The following is a 20,298-nucleotide window of genomic DNA, read 5'->3' on the forward strand; positions in this document are numbered from 1 at the left end:
CACGCTCCAGGTGGGGAGGGACAGGAGGCCAAGGCCCTAGGCTTGGAGCTGACCTTCAGGGCCCGCAGCAGCTGGTTGCAGCGCTCGATGCGGGCAATGTCAAAAAGCAGGTTGATAGCCCGTGAGGTGATCTCAGGCCGGTGCTCTGTGTAGGCCTCGATGGCATTCAGCACCTGCTCTTCATTTTTATCACCACTTACCTGCGGGTGGGACATGCTCAGAACAACCCAGAAGAGGCCAAGGGCTGGGATGCCAGATCCCAACTCAAGTCTCCAGCCCCAGAATCCAGCTCCTTCTCTCTCCTAAGGCTCCCTGGCCCAGCCCCATCCCACTTCCACGCTCACTTTGTAGGCCGGAATGTGCGTGAGGCGGCACAGAGAGTTCTCGAAGAGCCCGAGGAACTGCAGCGGCCTCTTCAGAGCCCGGAAAGGTATGATGCTGCTCTTGGAAGGCTCAATGCTGGGGAAAGAGGGTGCCGGTGTCAGTGGCTTGGGGCCCAGGCCTGAGCTGGGTCTGCCCACTAGGGGTGGTGAGGCATTTCCTTGCTTTCTCTTCTAGGCCCTCCAACCTCATCCCCTGTTCCTTTTGTTTTTAATGGCAGGGGACACAGGCACCACCTCCTGATGGAAGGGTGGCAAGGTCACATAGTAGGGGAACACGTAGGATGGGAGATGCAGCCACCTTTAGAAACTACCTGCCATTTTAGTAAGGACATGGCACTTTTAGGTCTCACCAACAATCACAAAGGGACAAGCTCAACTGAACACCATTAAAGTAGGCTGGGGCCAGGGCTTATGGGTGGCCAGTTACAGCTGGTAGGGTTTGGTCAAACTTCTCAACCAACCATCCCAGGAACTGACCTATGTCCAGCAATACTCCATAGGTGGCAGACACTGCCAGCCTCGCCTCTTCCCCCCATGGCACTGTGCTCTGGTCAGGCTGAGCGCTGGGTAGTTCCCCTGTCGCTCCTCATGCTCTCACCTACTGGCCTTTGCAGGTGCTGTTCCCTCTGCTAGAACGCCTTTCCTCTGGCAAAGGCAGAATGAGCATTCAGGACAGCCAGGATGCGTCCCTCCTCCTCCTTCCTTCCTGATCTTCAGTCCACCCTGGGGCCCTGGATTGCCCCTACCATAGCCCTTGTAATGACGTGACTGCCCCCACCAGCTCACACAGACTCTGAGAGGGCAGGACCTGATTTGTTTCCTTATCTCTAGCACACAGCACAGCACTTGGTGGAGGGGTACTTGGCAAATACCTTTTTTTTTTTTTTTTGAGACAAAGTCCCACTCTGTTGCCCAGGCTAGAGTGCAGTGGCGTGATCTCAGCTCACTGCAGGCTCCGCCTCCTGGGCTCAAGCAATTCTCACACCTTAGCCTCCCAAGCAGCTGGGACTACAGGTGTCTGCCACCATGTTGGCCAGGCTGGTCTCCAACTCCTGGCTTCAAGTGATCCGCCTATCTCAGCTTCCCAAAGTGCTGGGATTACAGGTATGAGCCACTGCACCAGCCTAAATGCTTATTGAATGACAGCCTACTAGTAGCCATGGAGGGTGGGGCCCCACCTGGTCTGTCCCGCTTCCTCTTCCATCTTGGAGATGCTGCAGTTCTCTAGGATCATGTGGCCAGAGATGTCCAGGGACATTAGGTTCCCCAGCTTCTGCACAAAGAGGCTCAGCACCTCCCGAGTCAGCTTGAACTTGTAGTAGCTGGAGAGGCGGTCTCGGGAGATGTCCAGGTGTCTGAAGATTGGGGTAGGGGATGCAGGTCAGGAGCTGGGTACAGGGTGGGGCTGCCTTGCAGACCCCGGCTCCTTTAATTTCTAGCAGGGGATGGCCCATGCCTGCCATGACTTCTCCAGGGCATTCTGGGAAGAAACCCTGAACAGCCCCAATCCAGCTGAAACACTGGGTTTAAGGAATGGGACTGTGTCTTCATCCCCACCCTCTGCCTAGCCAAGGGCTCCTGAACCCTGAGGGCGTGCATGACAACACTCACCTCTACTCTTCCCCACCTGCCCACCCATCCCCACCCTGGTGAGCTCTGGGCCAGGAGCTCACCGCAGCTTGTGCAGCTGCACGATGACCCGGATGTGGTCGTCGGACAGGTCCATGTTGTAGAGCACGAGGGACACCAAGCTGTCTTTCCACTGCGTGAGGAAGGCAGCATCGCTCGTCTGAATGCCTGAGAGGTCCAAGGCTGCCAGGGAGTTGAGCGGCCGCAGCAGGGACTCCACAGGGACCCAATCAATCATGCGGCCCAAGTTGAGGAAGCGGAGGCGGCTGAAGCCCTCAAAGGTGAAATCCTTAACCAGCACCTGGCAGGTGGGGTTGACGAGGTACTCATCTTCACAGCCCCCTGGGTTCTCCTCCTCATAGAAAATGTTTGTACAACCGAAGAGGCTCAAGGACACCAGGGTGTGGCTGAAGCTCCTCAGTGTCTGCAGGCTCTTGGCAGACAGCTTCTCGCAGTTGGTCAGGTACAGCTCCACGAGGTCCTGGGAGTGGGCACAGCTACATCATCATCACCGCCCCTGCCCCTTCCCCCCGCCCCAGGCCTTGTCCTAGGCTACAGGTGGGTTGGAAAGGGTGATGTGCACAGTCAGGGTGTGCACTGGCTGGGCTGGGGATGGCTGGGCTGGAGGAGAGCAGCCTGGCCCCTGCTTGGCGTGGGCCCTCCCGGTGCTGTGGCGGGGCAGGTCTCACCTGCTTGCGGATGGCCTCCAGGTCCTGGTCCTGCACCAGGTCCTCGCGGAGGTGGATCCGCGTGAGGCGGGTGCTGCGCGGGTCTGAGAAGAGGCTGAAGAAGCTCTCGTGTGGCTCGAAGTTACAGGCAGCGTTCACCAGCTCCACATACCTGGGAGAGGAGAAAGCCTGGCTCAGGGGAGGGCCACAGGAACTCTCATCCTCGCTTCAAAGCCAAGCCCTCTTCCCCCTGAAGCTTTCTTGGATCACCCCAAGTAGCAACCTCCTTCTCCTAAGAGTATCTGGTTGGATCCTAACTAAACTATCAGTAAGATTAAGGGTGCCCAGGAACCAGGAATCTAAAGGCAGCTCTCTGGGAGACCTTCTAGGTGATGCAGGGGCCATCTCTCCCAATGCACATGCCTGTCACACAACCTCCACGCACACTGCAGGGGCAGCAGCCCCCCTGGCATGGCCACTCTCATCACCTTCTTTAAACCCCTCCTGTGACCCTTTTAAACAGGCAAAGTAAGCCAAGTAGTTCAGAGTTCCCAGCTGGGTACAGGGCAAGCCCTTAATTAAGCCCTGTTGAGACATCAGCTCATGCAAGAATCCTGGTCTGCTGGGAAATGCTTTGGATTCAAACGCTTTAGAATCTAAATCTTGGCTTGGCTGCTTCCTACCTGGGCAACTTCACACAAGTAAATGAACTTTCCCAGACCTCAGTTTCTTCATCTGTAAAGTGGATATAACTCTGGCCTGCAAAGTATCCAACCTAGAGCCTGATCCACAGTAAATGCTCAGGACGTTATTACAGGTCCACCTCTGTCCTCAGGCCCACACGGGCTTCTAGTTTCCAGTGCAGCTGTCTACCAATTTCCCTTCTGGGAATCTATTTTTTTCTTTTTTTTTTTTTTCCGTAGAGACAAGGTCTTTCGCTATGTCACCTAGGCTGATTTTGAATTCCTGGTCTCAAGTGATCCTCCTGTCTTGGCTTCCCAAAATGCTAGAATTACAGGTGTGAGCCACCATGCCTGGCCACCATCTGGGCCTCTAGATTGAACTCCCAGCATTCAGTGACTGCACAGCATGCTTCTAGGAGCCCCTAGGAGTAGGGAGGCCCTCGGAGGGGCATTCAGATTTTTCCCTTGAGACCCTGTCTCAAATGAGTGACTCTGGATGATTCACTCCCTGGTCATGGATCCGTTATTCTGGCACTGGCACCTAAACCCTTATGTGGCCATGTGAATGTACATACACACGTGGGGCAACACTTAATTCCTTCATTTATAGCAGATTTTGACACAATCACATCTCTAAATGCACACATGCAGTTTTACCCTCAAAAATAACCTGTGCTGCATAAGCTTACATGTGTACACACACCCATGCCTTCACATGCACACTCCTCCACACACACCAAAAAACACACATATACACCTTTACGGTTATGGATACATCACTATTCTCTTGCACCCATGAACATCCATGTGCACATACACACCCTCACACATTCGTCTCCATAGCTACTCCCCACGTAGTGTACACATGGTCCCAATCTCTCTATACACATTCATGGGAGGACCCCTGCCCCTCCTCTGCCCCTGGGTCTGCTCACTCATTGACGAGCCGGTCACAGATCTCGCTGGGCAAGAAGATGTCCGGATGTAGCCGCAGGGTCTCCTTGTCCAGCAGGTAGCCCAGGGTGCCATCCAGGTTGCGCAAGCAGAAGTCAGTACAGAGGGCCATCAGTGACTCAGGAGTGTCAGACGCCATGCTGGGGGCAGGCAGGTGGGCCACTCCAGGACAAGGGTCCCCAGGGGCAAGAGTGATTCCTGAACACTCACAGGATCATTGGCAGAGCCACGGCCTGGGGAGTGGACAAGATGCCAAGTGAGCCACACACAAGGGCTAGAACCATCAGTGGCCCCATGTCCACACTCTGAGTAGGGAAACTAAGACCACACTCCAATTAGCAGCTTAGCAGGGCCAGGCCCAGGTCTCCTGACTCCATCTCTCACCCGCCTCTGCTGTGCCACTATCTATGCACAATTTGACCTGCAAAGAACCTGGAGCCTTGTCCAAGCACTTATTTGCCTGTGGGCAGACATGTGTGTGCTGGGGACTCAATGTTTGGGTGGGGGTAATAGGGATTTTCACTCTTCTGCTTCCCACAATCTTTTTTTTTTTTTTTCAGAGTCTTGCTCTGTCGCCCAGACTGGAGTGCAGTGGCCGCATCTCGGCTCACTGCAAGCTCCACCTCCCGGGTTTATGCCATTCTCCTGCCTCAGCCTCCCAAGTAGCTGGGACTGCAGGCGCCCACCACCTCGCCCAGCTAGTTTTTTTGTATTTTTGTAGTACAGACAAGGTTTCACCGTGTTAGCCAGGATGGTCTCGATCTCCTGACCTCGTGATCCACCCGTCTCGGCCTCCCAAAGTGCTGGTATTACAGGCTTGAGCCACTGTGCCCGGCTGCTTCCCACAATCTTAACAGCTACACTGGGGTGTTCCATGCTGTGCAGTACTTCCTAACCTGTATACAGCTCTAGTTGATTAAGCACTTAGTCTGTGCCAAGGCTTAATAGACATATAGACATGATATCACTGAATCTCATGGTGTCTGATTAAAAATGAAGGCTCCTCACAAGAGCAATAAGAACATATGTCCACACAGAAACTCGGACGTGACGATTCATAGCAACATTATTTGTAAGAGTCAAAAAGTAGAAACCACCCAAATGTCCTTCAACTGATGAATGGATCGACAAAATGTTACATATTCATACAGTGCAATATTATTCAGTCATAAAAAGTAGTGATCCATGCTATCATGTTGAACCTTGAAAACATTATGCTGAGTGAAAGAAATCAGTTAAAAAAAAAAAAAAAGTCACATACTGTGTGATTCCTTTGATAGAAATGTCCAGTGAGAATAGGCAAATCTGTAGAGACAGAAGTAGATTTGTGGTTGGGAAAAAGGAGAGTAACTGCCAGTGGGTATGGAGTTTCTTTCTGGGGTGATGAAAATGGTCTAAAATTGACGGTGGTCATGGGTGCACTCTGTGAATATACTAAAAATCATGGAACTATATACTTTATATGGGTGAATTGTGTGACGTGAATTATATCTCAGTAAAACTGTTATTTAAAAAAGTGAAGCCTCCTACTAGCTTCATGACTTTAGCATAGCTAAAGATTTCTTAACTAGGACTCAAGAGGTGCTAACCAGGAGGTAGAAAATTATAAACTTATCTACACTGAAGCAAAGAAACTTCTGCTCATGCATATACAAAAATTAATTTGAGATAGATGATAGATATAAATGTGAAAGGTAAAACAATAAGGTTTCTAGAAGAAAACACAAGAATATATCTTTATGACTTTAGAATAGGCAATGATCTCACATGAAGAGAAAGAAATTGATAAATTGGACTACCTCAAAATTAAAAACTCTGTTCATCAAAAGATACCATGAAGAGCCTGGGCGCAGTGGCTCACGCCTGTAATCCCAGCGCTTTGGGAGCCCGAGGTGGGCAAATCGTTTGAGCCCAGGAGTTCATGACTAGCCTGGGCAACAGGGCGAAACCCTGTCTCTACAAAAAATACAAAAAGAATTAGCTGGGCACGGTGGCATATGCCTGTAGTCCCAGCTACTTGGGAGGCTGAGGTGGGAGGATCACCTGAGCCCAAGAGGTTGAGGCTGCAGTGAGCTGTGATTGCACCACTGTGCTCTAGCCTGGGAGACAAAGACAGACCCTGTCTCAAAAAAAAAAAAAAGAAAAAAAAGAGTGAAAGATTTGAACAGGTATTTCATAAAGGAAGATAGTGAAACAGACAATAAACATGTGAAACGCACTCAACTTTACTATTAGGGAAATGCACAGTAAAACCACAATGAGATGCCATTTCCCACACGCCCACTGGCTCAACTGAACACAACAGCAACAACAACATGGGCAATACCTGGCCTTGGGGAAGACAGGGAACAGTGGGAAATCTCCCACAGGACTGGCGGCAGGGCAAACTGGTGTGAACTGGGAATATAATGGGAACAGTATTTAATACTATTCACTATTTACTAAAGCTGAACACACATCCGTTCAACATTTAGCAATTCCACTCCTAGGTATACACCCAACAGAAATGCATAAGTAAATGTGCACCAAAAGATCTACACTAGAATGTTCTCAGCAGCACTATTTGTAATGGCCAAAACCAGAAAATAACCTAAATGCCCACTAGCATTGGAATGGAAAATTAGGGTATATTCATCTACTAAATACTGCATGGCAATGAGAAGGCACAAACTCCTGTTAACAGCTTGGATAACGCTTACAATTCTTCCCCCCCCTCAATTTTTAGTTTTTTTTTTTTTTGAGATAGAGTCTTGCTCTGTTGCTCAGGCTGGAGTGTAGTGGCATGATCTCGACTCACTGCAACCTCCACCTCCTGGGTTCAAGCGACTCTCCTGCCTCAGCCTACCGAATATCTGGGATTACAGGTATGCGCCAGCACGCTCAGCTAATTTTTGTATATTTTTCTTTTAGTAGAGACAGGGTTACCCATGTTGGTCAGGCTGGTCTTGAACTCCTGACCTCAGGTGATCTGCTTGCTTTGGCCTTCCAAAGTGCTGGGATTACAGGTGTGAGCCACTGTGCCCGGCCTTAATTTTTAATTTTTGAGACAGAATCTCACTGTTACCTAGGCTAGAGTGCAGTGGTGTGATCTCGGCTCACTGCACCCTCTACTTCACAGGCTCAAGCAATCCTCCCACCTTAGCCTCCTGAGTACCTGAGACAGAGAGTCCAGGCGTGCACCACCACATCCGGCTAATTTTTTTTTTTTTTTGAGACAGAGTCTCACTCTGTCGCCCGGGCTGGAGTGCAGTGGCCGGATCTCAGCTCACTGCAAGCTCCACCTCCCAGGTTTTACGCCATTCTCCTGCCTCAGCCTCCGGAGTAGCTGGGACTACAGGCGCCCGCCACCTCCCCCGGCTAGTTTTTTGTATTTTTTAGTAGAGACGGGGTTTCACCATGTTAGCCAGGATGGTCTCGATCTCCTGACCTCGTGATCCGCCCGTCTCGGCCTCCCAAAGTGCTGGGATTACAGGCTTGAGCCACCACGCCCGGCCTTTTTTCTTTTTTTTTTTAGAGACAAGGTCTTGCTATGTTGTCCAGGCGGGTCTCAAACTCTTGTGCTCAAGCAATCTGCTTACCCCAGGCTCCCAAAGTGCTGGGATTACAGGCATGAGCCATTGTGCCCGGCAAACGCTTACTGCGTTTAATGAGAGGAGTCAGAACACAAAAGGGTCTGTACTGTGTCACTCCACTAAGTTCAAAAGCAGGGGAATCTCATCTGTGGTGGGAGAAGTGAGGACTGTGGTCACCTGGGGAGGTGACTGCAAGGGAGTTTCTGGGTGCTGAGGAGCTTCTAGTGTCCTTGATCAGAGTACTGGGTATCCAGGCTTGTTCACTGTGTGAATCTTCAACAACCTGTGTATCATGATTTGTGTACTTTTTCAAGTGAATATTGGGTTTTTTGTTTGTTTGTTTGTTTGTTTTGTGAGACAGAGTCTCACCCTCTCACCCAGGCTGGGGTGCAGTGGCATGATTTTAGCTCACTGCAACCTCCACCTCTAGGGTTCGAGCTGTTGTCCTGCCTCAGCCTCTGGAGCAGCAGGGATTACAGGTGCCTGCCACCGCACCCAGCTAATTTTTTTTTTTAAATATTTTTGGTAGAGATGGGGTTTCATCATGTTGGTCAGACTGGTCTCGAACACCTTACCTCAGGTGATCTGCCCACCTCTGCCTCCCAAAGTGCTGGGATTACAGACGTGAGCCACCACGCCCGGCCCGAATGTTGTAATTGAATAGAAAGTTAAGAAAATGCCAGCTGGGCGAGGTGGCTCACACCTGTAATCCCAGCACTTTGGGAGTATGAGGCGGGCGGATCATGAGGTCAGGAGATCAAGACCATCCTGGCTAATATGGTAAAACCCCGTCTCTACTAAAAATACAAAAAATTAGCCGGGCCTGGTGGCAGCAGCCTGCAGTCCCAGCTACTCGGGAGGCTGAGGGAGGCGAATGGCATGAAACCAGGAGGTGGAGCTTGCAGTGAGCCAAGATGGCACCACTGCGCTCCAATGTGGGCAACACAGCAAGACTCCGTCTCAAAAAAAAAAAAAAAAGTTAATCAGACTCCATACTGATATTTTGTGTATCTTTCCTTATGTATGTATTTCTTTGTTTGTTTGGTTTTTTGTTTTTGTTTATTAATTTTTATTTATTTATTTATTTATTTATTTTTTTGAGACGGAGTCTCGCTCTGTCACCCAGGCTGGAGTGCAGTGGCCAGATCTCAGCTCACTGCAAGCTCCACCTCCCGGGTTTACGCCATTCTCCTGCCTCAGCCTCCTGAGTAGCTGGGACTACAGGCGCCCGCCACCTCGCCCGGCTAGCTTTTTGTATTTTTTAGTAGAGACGGGGTTTCACCGTGTTAGCCAGGATGATCTCGAACTCCTGACCTCGTGATCCACCCGTCTCGGCCTCCCAAAGTGCTGGGATTACAGGCTTGAGCCACCGCGCCCGGCCTGTTTATTAATTTTTTTTCCGAGAAAGTCTCATACTGTTGCCCAGGTTGCAGGGTGGTGGTGTGATCACGGTTCACTGCAGCCTTGACCTCCTGGGCTCAAGTGATCCTCCCACCTCAGCCTGTTCAGTAGCTGGGACTACAGGCATGTGCCACCACGCCCAGTAAATTTTTTAACTTTTAGTAAAGACAGGGTCTTTCTGTGTTGCCCAGGTTGGTCTCAAACTCCTGGGCTCAAGCGATCCTCTTACCTTGGCCTCCGAAAGTGCTGGGATTGCAGGCGTGAGCCACCTGTACCTGGCCTCTCATGTATGTTATACTTCATAGAAGTTTTTTTTTTTTTTTTTGAGATGGAGTCTCGCTCTGTCGCCCAAACTGGAGTGCAGTGGCGCGATCTCAGCTCACTGCAACCTCCGCCTCCCAGGTTCAAGCGATTCTCCTGCCTCAGACTCCCAAGTAGCTGGGACTACAGACGTGTGCCACCACGCTCAGCTAATTTTTTGTATTTTTAGTAAAGATGGGGTTTCACCATGTTAGCCAGGATGGTCTCGATCTCCTGACCTCGTGATCTGCCTGCCTCGGCCTCCCAAAGTGCTGGGATTACAGGCGTGAACCACCGCACCCAGGCCCAAAAGTTTTTTTTTAAAGTGCAGGCTCTGTGGTCAGACAGATCTATGTTTTGACCCAGTTGTACAATTCACTGTAAAATTACTTAACCTCTCCATCGAGGCCAACATGGTGAAACCCTGTCTCTACTAAAAATACAAAAAAATTAGCTGGTGTGGTAGTGCACACCTGTAATCCCAGCTACTCAAGAGGCTGAGGGAGGAGAATCACTTGAACCCGGGAGGGGAGGTTGCAGTGAGCCAAGATTGCGCCACTTCACTCCAGCCTGGCAACACAGTAAGACTCCGTAAAAAAAAAAAAAAGGTACTTAACCTCTCCAGACCTCAGTTTCTTCATCTGGAAAATAAGGATAAGGATAATAATCTCTACTTCGCAGGGCTGTGGTAGTAAATGAGATAATGTTGGGAAAATGCTTAGTCCCAGGCCAACAGACTAAGTACACAACATGGTGGTTATGATCCCACCTTTTTTTTTCCAGACAGAGTCTTGCTCTGTGTCACCCAGGTGGGAACGTAGTGGCACCATCTCGGCTCACTGCAACCTCCACTTTCCAGGTTCAAGTTATTCTCCTGCCTCAGCCTCCTGAGGAGCTGGGACTACAGGTGCCTGCCCCCACACCTGGCTAATTTTTGTGTTTTTAGTAGAGACAGGGTTTTGCTATGTTGGCCAGGCTGGTCTCGAACTCCTGAGCTCAGGTGATCCACCCACCTTGGCCTCCCAAAGTGCTGGGATTACAGGAGTAAGCCACCGTGCCTGGCCCTATGACCCCACCTTTTTTTTTTTTTTTTTTTTGAGACGGAATCTCGCTCTGTCACCCAGGCTGGAGTGCAGTGGCACCATCTTGGTTCACTGCAAGCTCCGCCTCCCTGGTTCACACCATTCTCCTGCCTCAAACTCCCAAGTAGCTGGGACTACAGGCGCCTGCCACCACACTTGGATAATTTTTTGCATTTTTAGTAGAGCCGGGGTTTCACCATGTTAGCCAGGATGGTCTCAAACTCCTGACCTCGTGATCTGCCTGCCTCGGCCTCCCAAAGTGCTGGGGTTACAGGCGTGAGCCACCATGCCCAGCTGACCCCATCTTATAGAGGAGGAAACTCCAGGTCAGACAGAGGGAGCTGTGTAAACTGGGACTGGAACCTAGTCTTGTGGAATCCCTCACATCTCTTAGAGCAAGCTTGTCCAGCTTGTGGTCCATGGGCTGCATGTGGACCAGGACAGCTTTGAATGAAGCCCAACACAAATTTGTAAACTTTCTTAAAACATTATGAGATTTATGGACTTTTTTTTTTTTTTTAGCTCATCTGCTATTGTTAGTGTTGGTGTATTTTATGTGTGGCCCAAGACAATTCTTTTTCCGGTGTGGCCCAGGGAAGCTGAAAGATTGGACACCCCTGTCTTAGAGGGTTCTGGAGTTCTGGGGCCCGGCATTGTCCCAGCTTCTGGGAGCCTCCCTCTGTGTCTATTTGCGAGCCTTCCAGACTGCTCAGGAAATCCAGTGGGAAGCCACAGGGCGCTTTGGGCTTTGGAGTCAGCCAGTTCTGAGTTCAACTGTGGCACCACTGTCTACTAGGGACTATGCGTGGATGAGCTGTGAAGTCAGGCAGGCCTAGCTCACATTTCAGGCTTGCTGCTCACAAGCAAACAAACTTGGGCAAGTGTCTCCACCTCTCTGTGCCTCAGTCATTTTTCCTCTAAAACAGAAGCAGCACAATACTTCATCCCCAGCAGGGTGTGAAGATTCCATGGAATAATATCCAAAGGACTTAGAACGCTGTCTGGCACGTGGTCATTGCTCAATAAAGACTATTATTATTATTGTTGTTGTTACAATCACCTTCTCCTATCTCATCTGCCCTGGCTCCTACAGAGTGGGGTCTGTTCTAGCCCAGCTCCAGGGCCTGGGTATCCCACAACAAGGCTTATTGTGTCAGCTATCCCACTGGCAGCATGGCACCCTCGAGGGAAGGCACAAAAACCAGGATGCCTGGGCCCCGGGCATGGCCTTACTTTGCCTTCATTTACTTCCAGATCTTCAAGAGCCCAGTAGCCTCTCTTGCCTGGGAAACTGGAACCAGAGGGAGCACTGCTGGCAGTGTCCCCACTCTTGGAAAGCAACTGTTTTCAAGTCCACTGGAATTAGAGTCAGCTTTCTGGCCTACTTGGTCCCCACTAACCCTCTACTCCAGCCAGCCTGGCCTCACTGTCCTGGCAAAAGGCCCTCGGCACAGGTCACCTTCAGACCTTTGCCCAGTCTGTTCTCTTTCAACGAGGACCATCCAAATTCAACTAATTACTGCACTTTCTACTTTAAATACTGCCTTCTCCCCTCCCCTACCCAAATACAATCCATGTCCTTCCTCCAGGAAGTATCTCCTGGCCACTCCAGCCCACATGATCTTTGAACTCTCCTTTCACATAGCTGATACCTATGGTCCCAGTGTCAAAGTTACTTCCTCTGGGAAGCCATCTTTGACCCACCAGGGTGTGCCTGCTGAGTGCCCCCACAGGCCCGACCTACCACAGCAACAAACACTTGGTACTGATGTGGCTTTGATCATTCAGTGTCCTTGATAGATGGCCAGGTCCACGAGGGCAAAACCAGGCTGTCTTGTTTGGTATCACATCCCTGGACCTGCTCACTCAGTCCCTGCTCAGCACTGGGGGTCCTATGGTGAGCAAGCCGGACGAGGTCCTTGACCACATGGAGCATACTGGCTCCAGAGATAGACAGATCCACCTACGGGGCCCACAAGCGGCTGTCCTGTAACTGGGACCAGTGTCTTGCAGGAGGAGGGGCCTGGGGCTCTGGGTACCCAATCAGGGGACTTGCCCCAGACTGGGGAGTCAGAGCAGGTGTCCTTAGAAGTGACATTTCAGGCCGGGTGCGGTGGCTCACACCTGTAATCCCAAAACTTTGGGAGACTGAGGTAGGAGGATCACCTGAGGTCAGGAGTTCAAGACCAGCCTGGCCAACATGGTGAAACTCCGTCTCTACTAAAAATACAAAAATTAGCCAGATGTGGTGGCGCATGCCTGTAAACCCAGCTACTCAGGAGGCTGAGGCAGGAGAATTGCTTGAACCCAGGAGGTGGAGGTTGCAGTGAGCTGAGATCACGCCATTGCACTCCAGCCTAGGCAATAAGGGCAAAACTCCATCAAAAAAAAAAGAAGTGACATTTCAACTGGGACCCAAAAGATGAGTCCTAGTTAACTCTGGTGGAGGGGAAAAGGGAAGGCGCTTCGGGAGGAAGCAAAGAAGTACCTAAGCTGCAAGGAGAGGGGGTGCATGGGACATTGGCACTATGGGCCCAGGTCCATGACTATTTGCTAAATGAACAAAGGAAGCACTGAACACTGAATGTGGGGCCTGCCACAAGGTGAGGTTTCAACAAAGGCCTGTGGAAGGAATGACGAAGGACTCGCCAGCTGGGGTCTGCACGAGGCCTGGGAGGTGCAGCACGTTCTCGCATTCTCCCTGCATGCTGCGCCCAGGACACTGCTGGGTGCCCAGTGGCTGCAAATGATGTCTCTCGACTCGGAGGCTCTGAATGAGGGAGAGCCACTGGGGTTTTGCCTTTTCTGCAGGTCTGAGCCCAGTTACCTAGGCAGCTGCTCTGCTCTTACCATGCTCCCCAAGTGGAAGAAAAAAGCCCCCAAAATACAAGCCAGGTAGATGGCGCCATCTGCTAGCTTCCCCTTAGCAGTGTTGACCTTGCCACTCAGGGCTGGAATGAGCTGGAAGAGGAAGGAGCCATCCTCCATCCTGACATGGAGACTGAAGGGCCCTGGGGCTACCATGCCCTGAGCCCCATCCAGCTGCAGGCCCGGCACCTGCCAGAGGCAGCCATCTCTACCTACTCCACTCTACCTACTCCTCTCTACCTACTCCACTCCTTAGGGATTGTCATTCTCAGGGCAGACACAGGACATCTGGAATTGCAGCCACTGAGGACAGAGGGAGCTCTGGTTATGACCGACCACCACACTGGGAGAACCCTATGTCTTTCTCCATCCCTTTTCTTGCATGTTCTTTAATACTAGATCTATTGTGAACTTACGATATCCTGGGGAATGGGGGAAGTGGGAGAGAAGAGAGAGAAAAACAGTAGCAGCAGCAGCAGCAGCCACCGCAGTACCACGTCCATGTTGGCTGCTTCCAGATGTGGTCCTAAGCTCCTTACGGGCTTTACTCCCTGGAGTCTCTTATTTAACTGACAATACATTTCCTAGTACCCTGTACTTGCAACTAATTAATCATTTACATAACAATTTGTCTACTGACCCCCTCCCACTGCCTGTGAGCTCTGGGAGGACAAAAGCTGTATGCTTGCTTGCATGCCTGCATCCATGCACATGTACACACACACACACACACACACACACACGTGCGTAAGTGCGCACGCACATGTATCCTTGGTGCCTGACTTTGGTGCCCAACTTATGCCTGGCGTTTAACAGAACAAAGGTTTGCTGTGATTGGAATTACCTTACTCTAGTACTACAAGATAGTTACTCCATTTTCTGATGAAGATACTGACGCATACACAACTAAGCAGACGCTTGCCTGAGATCACAAAACTGATGAGAGTGGGATGCAAACCTAAAGTAGACCCCTGCTTCTCACCAAACATTTGGTCTTCAGTCCATCCATCCAAACAATGGGTGAGAAAGAGAAACTGAAGTCTGGTGGGGGGAGCATGGGATCCCACCAGTGTCCTGATACCCAGGGGACGGAGAGGTTGGGGGAGCCAGAAGCTCTGAGCCTTGGAGCAGTGCTCACCCTGTGAAATACTAACCTAGGAGCTGGAGGGAAAACCCAAACAAATGCCCTATTTACAGAGGCTAGAGGCTTTCCAGGAGGCAGTAGATCAAGGGCCAGAGCCTGGGGGTGTGAGGGGAGGCAGAGCAAGTGTGGGGATCTCCAGGTGGTCGGGAAACAGGTGAAAACCAGATGCCACCTGGCTCTGAAAAGTCTGCAGAGATTAAATCCATGAGGTGGGTTATGTCAGAAAGATGCAGACACGCAATGAGTGGGGAATGTGCCTCATGGCTAGGTGGCTGCTGGTGATGCTGGAGACAGAGAGGCCTTGAGGAGGCTGCATTCAGCTAGTAATCAGACTGGCTGGGTTCTACTCTTGTAACCAAATGTATTAATGATCCTACCCATACTGATACGAAGTATATACCAAGAATTCTGGCCGGGTGCGGTGGCTCACACCTCTAATCCCAGCACTTTGGGAGGCCAAGGTGGGCAGATCATGAGGTCAAGGGATCGAGACCATCCTGGTCAACATGGTGAAACCCTGCCTCTACTAAAAATACAAAAATTAGCGGCCCGGCGTGGTGGCTCATGCTTGTAATCCTAACACTTTGGGAGGCCGAGGCGGGCAGACCATGAGGTCAGGAAATCAAGACCATCCTGGTTAACACGGTGAAACCCCGTCACTACTAAAAATACAAAAAATTAGCCAGGCGTGGTGGTGGGCGCCTGTAGTCCCAGCTACTCAGAAGGCTGAGGCAGGAGAACGGCGTGAATCTGGGAGGCGGACCTCGCAGTGAGCCAAGATCGCGCCACTGCACTCCAGCCTGGGCGACAGAGCAAGACTCTGTCTCAAAAAAAAAAAAAAAAATTAGCAGGGCATGGTAGCGTGTGCCTATAGTCCCAGCTACTCAGGAGGCTGAGGCAGGAGAATTGCTTGAACCCGGGAGGTGGAGATTCCAGTGAGCCAAAGTCATGCCACTGTACTCCAGCCTGGTGACAGCGAGATTCCGTCTCAAAAAAAAAAAAAGAACTCTGCTAAGTATTTTATATGTGTTAATTAACTGAATTCTCTCAACCCCCCACAAGGCAGGAGTTAACATCTACAACTTACAGAAAATGCAGCTGGAATGAAGGGGTTATGGCTATGTAATTTGCCACAGACTATGGATGTGAACAGACAGATATGTCCACAGATAGTTCATTAGTTCAAGACGCAGTGTGGCAGGCCAGGCACAGTGGCCTACACCTGTAATCCCAGCACTTTGGGAGGCCAAGGCAGGTGGATCACCTGAGGTGAGGAGTTTGAGCCCAGCCTGGCCAACGTGTTGAAACTCCGTCTTGGCCTGGCGCCGTGGCTCAAGCCTGTAATCCCAGCACTTTGGGAGGCCGAGATGGGCGGATCACGAGGTCAGGAGATCGAGACCATCCTGGCTAACACGGTGAAACCCCGTCTCTACTAAAAAATACAAAAAAACTAGCCGGGCAAGGTGGCGAGCGCCTGTAGTCCCAGCTACTCAGGAGGCTGAGGCAGGAGAATGGCGTGAACCCGTGGGCGGAGCTTGCAGTGAGCTGAGATCCGGCCACTGCACTCCAGCCTGGGCGACAGAGCAAGACTCCATCTCAAAAAAAAAAAAAAAAAAAAAAAAAGAAACTCCGTCTCTATTAAAAACACAAAAATTAGCCGGGTGCAGTGGCTCAAGCCTGTAATCCCAGCACTTTGGGAGGCCGAGACGGGCAGATCACGAGGTCAGAAGATCGAGACCATCCTGGCTAACACGGTGAAACCCCGTCTCTACTAAAAAATACAAAAATCTCGCCGGGCGAGATGGCGGGTGCCTGTAGTCCCAGCTACTCCAGAGGCTGAGGCAGGAGAATGGCGTAAGCCCGGGAGGCGGAGCTTGCAGTGAGCTGAGATCCGGCCACTGCACTCCAGCCCCTGCGACAGAGCGAGACTCCGTCTCAAAAAACAAACAAACAAACAAACAAACAAACAAAAAAAACCCCACAAAAATTAGCCGGGCTGGGTGACAGAGTGAGACTCCGTCTCAAAAAAAAAAAAAAAAAAAAAAAAAAACAGGCCCAGTATGTCCAGCTTTCCATCCATGTTCACATCAAAGCCACAGATAACTTACTTACTTTTTATTTATTTATTTATATTTATTTTTATTTTTAATTTTTGAGAGAGTTTTGCTTTTGTTGCCCAAGCTGGAGTGCAATGGCGCGATCTCAGCTCACTGCAGCCTCTGCCTCCAGGGTTCAAGCAATTCTCCTGCTCCTGCCTCAGCCTACCAAGTAGCTGGGATTACAGGTGCCCGCCACCATGCCCGGCTAATTTTTGTATTTTTAGTAGAGACGGGGTTTTGCCATGTTGGCCAGGCTGGTCTCAAACTCCTGACCTCAGGTGATCCACCTGCCTCGGCCTCCCATAGTGCTGGGATTACAGGTGTGAGCCACCACGGTCGGCTTATTTATTTATTTTTCTTTTAAGACAAGGTCTCACTCTGTCACCCAGGCTGGAGTGCAGTGGTACGATCTCAGCTCGCTGCAACCTCCACCTCTCGCGTTCAAGCAATCTCACACCTTAGCCTCTGGAATAGCTGTCACTACAGGTGTATACCAATAGACCTGGCTAATTTTTTTATTTTTATTTTTTGTAGAAATGAGGTCTCACCATGTTACCCAGGCTTGTCTCAAACTCCTGGTCTCAAGCAATCCACCCACCTCGGCCTCCCAAAGAGATGGGACTATACAGGTGTGAGCCACCACACCCGGTTGCCACAGATAACTTATGAGGTACATATTATCATTTTGTTTCCCAGATAAGGAGACAATGGTTCAAAGATGCGCAATGAGTTTCACAAGGTCCTCCAGTAAATACCTGACCCTAAAGTTCAAGCTCCTTGCCATTATGCCATGGGGGAGGGATCTTTCTCCAACCTCAGCTTTCCCTTCTGTTCCATGAGCCTCCACCACTTCCTTACAACTTAGGCACTGAGCTCACATGATCCGGTACTGCTAGTAACCACTCTGTGGGCATATGTCATTTTTTGGCCACAGCATTGAAAGCTTCCTGAGGGCAGAGTCCCTGTGTGATTCCTGGGGTCTCCATTACAGAGTATGTGAGTGGCTCAATGCCGGTGACAGAGCCTCAGCTCCACAAGGTCCCCAGCCAATGTTTTCCAGCCTCAATATTTATCAAGGTCCTTACCTGTCAGCATGCTGCGAGTGGCACACACTGTGTAGCATATGTTGTGAACAGGGTTGCTGAGGAGATGCCATGAAAGGTTGGCAGGAAGGTGGTGACCAATAATTATGAAGAGTGACGTTCCTGAGAATAATGCTTCGAGAGACTCTTCTGCATCTCCGAAGCTGGAAAATCAGTTTCAGCGATTGCGCCAGATATAAGACAGTGGTCCACAAATAGATAACCAGACAGGGGTCTCTGCACTCACCTCTCAGGAGTCCAGAACAGGTGAGTTACTGAAGCCAAGCAAAAAAACCACAGTGCCAAGAGCAGTCTTCCAGCTAGTGGACTCCCCAAACGTGTCTGCAGAATCCTAGTGGTACTAATGATAACACCTTTGCAGACAGCTTCAGAGCACACCTAATTATTTCACAACCTATGTCTCATTTCATCCTCCCAACAGCCTTCAGAGTTAGTCGGAGGCAAGGAAAGGCTATTATTCTAAATGTACAGATAGGAAAACTAAGGCCCAGAGAGGGGATGGAACCTGCCTAACTCACACAGCAAGCCAGCAGCAGAGCGGGGCTTGAACCAGGTCCCCAGGTCACCAGCCTGGGGCTCCACCCACAACAGCCTACCCTAATATGCTGGCTCTCAGCTCCTAAGTGCTCCGACCTTTCATTTTCAAACCCTCTGGCCCAGTTGCCCTGCTCAGCCTGTGTCCTAGGCCTGAGGATACAGTCCGGGCTTGGGGTGTAAGGAGGGAGATCAACTGTGGTTCTGCTTCCTATAAGGCAGGCTGGATAATTACTTAGCCTCTGCCGGGCGCTTCAGGATCAACAGCCTCTACCCATAGATCAGACACGCACACTCCAACCACACACATATCTAGGCCCAGCATACACTGGCCCTCCCCACCTGTCTCCAAGTCACATTCATTTCAACACCCTCATTTTGCTATTTTATGTGGTAGAATGCAAGAATGGAAATTTGCTGGGCTCTTTTTAAATTTTTTTTTTCTATTTATTTATTTATTTATTTATTTTTTGAGACGGAGTCTCGCTCTGTAGCCCGGGCTGGAGTGCAGTGACCGGATCTCAGCTCACTGCAAGCTCCGCCTCCCGGGTTTACACCATTCTCCTGCCTCAGCCTCCCGAGTAGCTGGGACTACAGGCGCCCGCCACCTTGCCCGGCTAGTTTTTCGTATTTTTTAGTAGAGACGGGGTTTCACCGTGTTAGCCAGGATGGTCTCGATCTTCTGACCTCGTGATCTGCCCGTCTCGGCCTCCCAAAGTGCTGGGATGACAGGCTTGAGCCACCGCGCCCGGCCTCTTTTTTTTTTAGAGATAGGGTTTCCCTATGTTCTCCAGACTGGTCTCAAACTCCTGGCCTCAAGCGATCCTCCCGCCTTGGCCTCCCAAATTGCTGGAAGTGCTGGGCTCTTTTTTAAAAGTCCCCATCACCTTCTGCTGCTGTCAAAAAAGCCAGGACCAAGCTAACCTCCTCCCTGCAGAATATTAACCCACTGTTACCTCTGAGGGGTGTCAAGAAGTTTCTATCTTGCCTTCCCCAATATTTCTTCAAATCCTACTAACTGATGGAGGCAGCTAGAGCTGGTGACACCACCAGCTAGTGCTAAAACGAACGGCTCTGAGGCAGACATACATGCCCACATTTCTCATTATCACATCATCATCAGCGTGACCGCTATTGAACACTTTGTGTGAAATATTGCATTAAGCACTTCAGTCCATGATTTTATTTAATCCAACAGCCCTAATTTCTTTTCTTTTCTTTCTTTTTTTTCTTTTTGAGATGGAGTTTCACTCTTGTCGCCCAGGCTGGAGTGCTGTAGTGGTGTGATCTCAGCTCAGTTCAACCTCTGCCTCCCAGGTTCAAGCGATTCTCCTGCCTCAGCCTCTCCAGTAACTGGGATTACAGTTATGTGTCACCACACCCAGCTAATTTTTGTATTTTTAGTAGATATGGGGTTTCACCATGTTGGCCAGGCTGGTCTCGAACTCCTGACCTCAGGTGATCCACCTGCCTCCCAAAGTGCTGGGATTACAGGTGTGAGCCACCACACCCAGACTGCCATATTTTCCAGAAGAGAAGATTGAGGTGGAAAAAGCTCCCATACCCACATTCTCACAACCAGGAAGCGGCGGCATAACTTAACTTGATTTAATCACAGTTCTCTGTGACCATGATTCTTCGTATTTATTCCATCAATGGTCATTATAAAGATGGAAGAAGGGTACTTACAACCGCAGCCCCAAGCACAATGGCCATTTGTCCTCTAAAACAAATCTGTATTTTCTCCAACCATCAGACACTTCAACAAGTACAGTTCTGAAAGTGTGTCCCCATTAGACACTCTGTGGCCCTGTATCACAAGGGCAGCCCCTGATGTCTTCCCCACCATTATCTGGTCCCCACTGTTCTCTGACTTTC

The 20,298-nt window shown here is 50.3% G+C and overlaps 1 protein-coding gene across 4 annotated transcripts in view; it reads right to left on the reverse strand.

The window, feature by feature from the left end:
* The window catches only part of ZER1 (zyg-11 related cell cycle regulator), a 43,714-nt gene that overhangs the window by 21,521 nt on the left and 1,895 nt on the right, over positions 1-20,298 (reverse strand). For all 4 annotated transcript variants that reach the window (XM_033193029.1, XM_033193018.1, XM_033193036.1 and 1 more), the window contains exons 2-7: positions 4,299-4,550; positions 2,702-2,852; positions 2,057-2,493; positions 1,562-1,738; positions 345-459; positions 54-200 (exon numbers count right to left, since the gene is read on the reverse strand). In XM_033193029.1, coding sequence (XP_033048920.1) covers positions 54-200; positions 345-459; positions 1,562-1,738; positions 2,057-2,493; positions 2,702-2,852; positions 4,299-4,456 — 1,185 coding nt within the window. In that variant the 5' untranslated portion in view covers positions 4,457-4,550. The remainder of the gene's footprint in view (positions 1-53; positions 201-344; positions 460-1,561; positions 1,739-2,056; positions 2,494-2,701; positions 2,853-4,298; positions 4,551-20,298) is intronic.

Source organism: Trachypithecus francoisi, unplaced genomic scaffold (genome assembly GCF_009764315.1).
Source record: "Trachypithecus francoisi isolate TF-2019V2 unplaced genomic scaffold, Tfra_2.0 Contig01585, whole genome shotgun sequence".
Taxonomy (NCBI): Eukaryota; Metazoa; Chordata; class Mammalia; order Primates; family Cercopithecidae; genus Trachypithecus; species Trachypithecus francoisi.